At 35.2% G+C, this 7425-nt stretch overlaps 1 protein-coding gene across 1 annotated transcript; it reads right to left on the bottom strand.

Annotated features, from left to right (window-relative positions):
* Positions 1-5438: 5438 nt before the first annotated feature.
* Positions 5439-5956, bottom strand: LOC123753323 (transcription elongation factor 1 homolog). The gene is made up of 2 exons (XM_045735322.2): positions 5818-5956; positions 5439-5571 (listed from the first exon to the last, which is right to left on the bottom strand). Exons 1-2 carry the CDS (start codon positions 5931-5933, stop codon positions 5439-5441), a joined length of 249 nt encoding a protein of 82 aa, XP_045591278.1. The 5' UTR covers positions 5934-5956.
* Positions 5957-7425: the final 1469 nt, after the last annotated feature.

The following is a 7425-nucleotide window of genomic DNA, read 5'->3' on the forward strand; positions in this document are numbered from 1 at the left end:
TTTTTATCTCCTCACCAAATGCCTATCCCTTCCGAGGCTAACCTACTTTCTGAGGTGCGCCCCATCTTACAACAACCCAAAGCTTGACGAGTATGACCTCCTACTGAAGACCATGCTGGAAAAAGTTGTTAACCTCTCTCTCAACGAATGCCAGTGGAAACAAGCCACTCTTCCTGTCAGGCTCGGTGGCTTGGGTGTCCGCACCGCCACCCAAATTGCAGTCCCAGCCTTCCTGTCTTCCTCCTCAGCATCAGATGACCTGGTTAAGGAAATTCTACCTGACACCCTGAGTGATGTAGCGGGGATACAGGACCCCCACTACACGGAATGTGACACGAAATGGGGTGCCATGACAGACCCAGCACTCAGACCAGCCATGCCGAAAGCCAAGAAACAATCCAGTTGGGACAGCCCCATTGTAGACAAAGAAGCCACAGCTTTGCTGGAGGCAGCAACAACCCCCAGTGATCGTGCACGCCTCACAGCTGTGCAGGCTCCCCATGCAGGGGACTTCCTTCTGGCAGTCCCTATGTCTGCGACAGGCACACGTCTTGATCCGCAGGAGCTCCGTATTGCAGTCGCTCTCCGCCTTGCTGCCCCTATCCACACTGTTCACAGGTGTATTTGCGGCGAGGCAGATGCTGACGAATATGGATTGCATGGCCTGCACTGTGGAAAATCGGGTGGTTGGCACACTAGACACGACGAAGTCAACGACATCATTAAAGAAGCCTTGCCTCTGCTCAGTGTCCAGCGGAGAGAGAGCCCCGCAACCTACTGAACCGTGACTCTGTTAGCTTTGCCGGCCGACCAGACGGAATCACACTGCGTCCGTGGAAGGGTGGCAGGCAGTTAGCATGGGACTATACTTGCGTATCCACCCTGGCAACGACATACATCACCCTCTCTGCCGGCACGGCAGGAGCCGCAGCGACACACAGAGAAAAACAAAAGTCAGTCAAGTACAGGCAATTAGATCAAAGGTACAATTTCGTTCCAATAGGGTCTGAGACCCTAGGCCCATGGGGTGAGAGTGCAAGAAGGTTTCTTAAGGATCTTGGTTCCAAGCTCATTGACACCACAAGAGACCCTAGAGCAGCAAGTTTTCTCTTTCAGCGCCTCAGTGTCGCGATCCAGAGGGGAAATGCCCGCTGCATCCTCGGTTCCTGCCCGGCGTCGGAGGAGTTCGAGGAAATCTACAGCCTCTAGGAAGCGAACTTTTTCTTGTGTCCTCTTAATGTTCATTTTTTGTATAAAATCAGATATGTAACTGTATAACCTTGCATAATAAAGTGTACATCATAATAATAAAAAAAAAAGGGGGTGGTAGGAGAAGTGAACACTCTTTCGTATTCAGAGTTAAATGTCAAGTTTTTCCCTGAGTGCTCTGTGTTCCCTTCTCTGAGGCTGTGGGTCCCTATAATTACACCAGTGGTGGTACCCCCCTATATATATATATATATATATATATATATATATATATATATATATATATATATATATATATATATATATATATATATATATACATATATATATATATATATATACATATATATATATATATATATACATATATATATATATATATATATATATATATATATACATATATATATATATATACATATATATATATATATATACATATATATATATATATATATATATATATATATATATATATATATATATATATATATATATATACATATATATATATATATATATATATATATATATATATATATATATATATATATATATATATATGTATGTATATATATATATATATATATATATATATATATATATATATATATATATATATATATATATATATATATATATATATATATATATATATATATATATATATATATATATATATGTATATTATTAAATATGACCGAAAAAGTAAGATTAATAATTCTAATACGAACTTTCTCAATATTTCTTTTCACTGTTGATGGTAACTGAAAAATCAATTCTCCAAAATTCATTTGGGTGAGGTGATATGTTACAACAGTTTTGGATATATATATATATATATATATATATATATATATATATATATATATATATATATATATATATATATATATATATATATATATATATATATATATATATATAAAACAAAATTTGATGAAGTGACTAATGCTCAAAACTTTTAACTAGAAAAATTAGCTAAAAAAATTGCAGATTTTTAGCTAAATTCATCAGGTAAAGGTAAAAGGTCCAGAAAACTGGACCTTTACCTGATGAACTTTTTTGTATTTACATTGTTCTCTCATTCTTGTAAAACCAGAAGCACAGCATTCTAGGCAGGTCTCTAGTCTTAATTTTCCATGGAAAAGTCAAACGAATCGTTTAACAATCCATTCACTGCTGGGTACAACAGTGCATTCAGAGACCTACTTGGCCAACTGCCCCTTAACCAATGGGCAGTTTGACATCACACATTTGCAAGCTCATGGATAGGAATCTTAAGAGGGAATCATTCACCTTCTCGGTGAACATTCTAATAAAATCAACTCTACATAGGTTTGTTAAAAACAGATCCTTCCTTACAAACTTCCTCACATTTTTGGAAACGGTGACCGGTTATTACCTACCTGGCCAACTGCCCCTTAACCAACGGGCAGTTTGACATCACACATTTGCAAGCTCATGGATAGGAATCTTAAGAGGGAATCATTCACCTTCTCGGTGAACAATCTAATAAAATCAACTCTACATAGGTTTGTTAAAAACAGATCCTTCCTTACAAACTTCCTCACATTTTTGGAAACGGTGACGGCTATTCAGGCAAAGGACACCCAGTATATGTAGTATACATAGTCCTTGCTGAAGCTTATGAGAAGGTACCACATGATCGACTAGCAAAAAAATTAGGCACATTGAATAAATGATGGAATACTAGTATATAAAATAAAGAAAGCAACAGGCTGTTCTTTTTGTTCTTAATGGAAATGTTAGTAGGAGCCAGGCCTGGGTGAGGACCGGGCCATGGAGACGCCAAGCCCCGAAATAATCCCAAGATGGGGTACTGCAAGGGTTCAGTATGGGGCAAACAAAATCATATACATCAATGACATGATGAGAATATTACAAACTACGTCATCAAATTTGCAGATGACACTGCAATGAATGAGGATTTATAGTAAAGTGGGAACCACTGTATGCGAGCCATCTCACTTCAGTGGAACAGTAAAAATTTAACGGTGATAAGACAGCAACAAGACTAAAACTACCATGGTTGCTAACGTAGGCAGCAATACATGGCCACCAGTAACTTTTTAACCAATCCCTGGATAACAGGCCTCAAATTTAGGTTAATTAAACCCAATGTATTTATAAATAATAATTTTGTATTTGAAAACTCACTTGCATGTAAAGATAATGCCCATATTCTCAAGGTGCATTTAATTTTACTCCTTGCAAGAATGTAAATCATATAATTCCTGTATACCATACAGGTACTTTATTTGCCACCAATGCGACAATATTTAAATTTGATAAAATAAAAAGTATTTTCCCTTTGGCAACCTGAATCAAAATGCTTTGGTTTGATCTACTATTGACAGAACTAGTAGATCATTACAATACACATATAAGCATTACAGCCATTTATACAAAATGCACATTTACTTTTGTTAAATATTGCCAAACCAGATTTTCACAAATCATCCAACTCAGATTCTTTAAGACAATGGAACCTAATTAAGATGTATACAATGGTTAAGGGTTATGCGACAACTGGAGATTAATTAAGACAAGTAAAAGCTGTCACATTAAATAAAATTGTACACGTGTTTAACACGTGCTAAACCAAATGCAAAAGCTATACAACAAAATGTGACATATTTAAAATGAGGAGGATTAGCCATTATTGCTAAACAAAATTTAAAAAAAAATAATAGCCCGAGAACAGACAAAAACAAGATTACTAACCTAATAAGCATGACTCCTCTAGATAATAGGTCATTTAATCTAATTTTAGCCAATAATGTAATTAAAATCAGCAATGTTGGCCATTACGATATGATTATGTTACTTTCTGAAAGCCATTACTGTACCTCAAACATGGCAATACCAAGTACAGTATCTGTTCACTGGTAGTGACAATAGAACTGATCAGAAAACAGTGAGAATATGTTATGATAAAGTTGTAAAAATCTTAAGGGCGTAAGATTTAAGATGACTGATTGAGATCTGACCTAAATGTTTTTTTTAGCTTGACAAACTTTTGCTGGGTGCAAAATGAATTTAGAAAGACATTTAATTGTTGTTGAAAGATAATACTGTAATGTATTAAGCTGCTTGAATTCTATACAACTGAGATGATCAAGAAATGGAGATAACAACATGTGTAACATTAGCATGAGTGAAGGGATAACCGTAACATTAGCATGAGTGAAGGGATAATTCTAAAAAAATTATTTATATTATTACAAACAAATCACAATAATGTGATGCATCAAATGAACAAATCCACAAGGGAACCTACATCCGAGATTGAACTGGGTCATAGCTCAGTTGGTAAAAGCACGTCTGGGAGGATCTCAAATGTAGGTTCGAATCCTCGTCACGGTCCTTGTGGATTTGTAGATTATTTTTTTACAAGAAATACAGTTCAGAACTAAGGTGAGGTGGAAGGAAAAAATATATACAGTATATTAAATTATAGTAGAGAGGACAGATAAATTAAGAGAGAAAGATCAGCAGACAACTGAAAATAAACACCATAAACTAGGACATGAACTCAAAACAACTTTTCATAAATCATAAATAGTGTGGGGAATGGGTGCATGTGAAGAGCAAATGAGCTTATAAACAAGATAGTTAATCTAAATGCTTGTCAGCTGTTGCAACATTATTATTAACATCTTGATTTATGTCAGTATGACACATTGGTGGAATGTTAAGATAATATAAACTGTTTAAATGTTCAATGCATGGAAATGTATATTCATATTGAATAATGTGACTAAGTGAGAACCCCCAAATATTTGTGGTTAAATGGGTTAAGAAAATATGAATGTAATGGCCAAATTTACAAACTACTGTATTACATTACAGTATGCATGAAAAAATACTGTACATTTAATCATTATAATGTAAAGATATGTCTATGTACAGTTTGTATTTTGACATTACTAAAATCGTGTATCTTATACAGCCAGTGAGACTGTATGTAACTACAGTACCCTCCAGTTTTGAAACTTACAGTTTTCATAGAAATATCTATTCCACTCATTCATAAAATATTGTAATTAGACAATACTAAACATGAGGCTATATTCTCAATACACATGAAATTCGAAAAATCAGACAAGTAATTCCTTTATTTCTATAACAAGTCTATTGTATAACTCAACTACAGTATTTCATAATTAAGATGAACATAAAAAAAATTGCACAAACTGAATCGATCAGTTTGCAGTTTCACAAGCGTCAATCCATTCATTGTAAACATCAACAGGTTCCGAGAGGTAGTTAATAGTACACTGGAAGTCTTCCAGACACACAAGGCATGAAACTCTTCCAGCATTCCTTGGTTTATTCCTGAAAAAAATGGAGAAATTATACATGGTGCTGATACATCCAAAACATATGTGCAAGAATTTCCCCAAATGTCAGTGCCTATGAGGAATATCTCTCAGGAAATTTTGTAAACGTTTATAAAATATAAAATCAAATAATAAAGTATATAAATTGAAGTTGACCATAAATTTATTAATGAAAAATTCCTATTGGTAAGCAGTAAATATTACCTTCAACTGGAAGATACAAATACTATGCAGTACTTACATTTTAACTTCACATGACTTTTCGTGATTACAGAATGGACAATTAAATTGCGTATCCAGTGGTTCAATATTCTTCCTCTTTGGAGGTGGCTTTCTCTTTGACTTGCGACGACCCATGTCTGCTAGTCGACTATAATTTGGAAATCTGAAAAATATTTTGGTAAATTTAACTACTGTGTATAAATTTGACATTTATTTCTGGGAAAGCTCTTTATGGCTCCCTGAAGCAATCTCACTGAGAAGGCTCCCATCTACTAGGTTGCATCAGCTGTCACCCCCATCAGAAAAGCATTCATTGTCAGTGAACTACTGCTTCCATTGCCCTGACCAGTACAGACTACTGCTGGGTTCAAAGAGATCCAAGTTTCAAAACTGCCAAATGAACTCCCCCCAAACAATGTAAACAAACAACTGAATCTCTTGAAACCAGCATGAGCTCATTTACACTAACACTCAAGCCCACCAAAATAATTAAAACTAAATGGGTAGAACACCTGGAGAAAAACTATATAACAGACAGTATGATTTATGATCTGGAAAATCCTGAGAAACAAATTTACTTTGTTTCTATGATAGAGCCACAGAGGTTTTACAGGAAAGTGATGGATGGGTTGCTAATTTATATCTTCTGGTGTGATATCAACCCCAGATATTTACCTGAGGGCCATTAGTGATGGCTCTCGGGTAAAATAAATTTTAGTAAGGGAGCAGAGACTGAAACTGGATCTTGTTGTCTTGATTGCTGATTTTTGTCGAGCAATTAGGATAATTAAAGATAGTGGATCCCTGGACACAGACACCATTGGTGAGATCTGGACGAGTTAATAATACAGTCATTAAGGTAGAGTGTGATACGTAGTACGTATCAAGGGGGGGATGACCTTGATATAAGCCTAAAGTATGCGTTATACTTTATATCATTTATACTTTTTTTTTAGAGATTATACTTTAATCCCAATTACTATTAAGTTATAGAAGTGTGTAAGCAACTCTGGCTTCCTGTCCCCACAACACAATGAATTACAAAATTATCTGATTATGGAGCAAATTTATACAACAAAATGTACACAACCAAATAATGATGCCTCTGATGTCAACGGCGATTAGTATAGACGTATACATACAATACAATCTAAATTAAACATTTGCCAGCAAATGTTTATATTGCAGCCTAGTGGAGCCAAACCCGCCAGCAATTGTTAAATATTTAACAATAAATATGTTAATATTTGTTTACCCGTAACGAAAACAGTAAATGGAGAACAAACCAAGAAGAACCCGAGAGTAAGAGCAGTGCAAGAAGACAGCAAGAGGAGGACACCCAGCGAGAACAAACCTTGCAGGTGGGTGCACGCAGCCTCCTCCTGGCGCCACTTGTAAACAATGACGGCCACCCAGCTGCCCGCTCTCCCCGCCACTCATCTCATTCACTACATGCTTATACTAATATTATAAGCACTACATGCTTATACTAATATAATAATATTATTATTATACTAGTATTATTATACTATTATTAAGTATGATAATATTAATAAATATAATGACCAAAATTATAAAATAATTATAATTATGGTGGACAAATAAAATTTATATGTTTAAACTGCCT

The sequence above is a fragment of the Procambarus clarkii genome, chromosome 61, assembly GCF_040958095.1.
Source record: "Procambarus clarkii isolate CNS0578487 chromosome 61, FALCON_Pclarkii_2.0, whole genome shotgun sequence".
Classification (NCBI taxonomy): Eukaryota; Metazoa; Arthropoda; class Malacostraca; order Decapoda; family Cambaridae; genus Procambarus; species Procambarus clarkii.

Bases quoted from the DNA above. Each gene is read 5' to 3' on its own strand.
- LOC123753323 (XM_045735322.2), bottom strand. From the start codon at position 5,933: ATGGGTCGTCGCAAGTCAAAGAGAAAGCCACCTCCAAAGAGGAAGAAT. The intron at 5,572-5,817 runs GTAAGTACTGCA...CATTTTTTTCAG, and splicing joins AAGTCATGTGAAGTTAAAAT to GAATAAACCAAGGAATGCTG.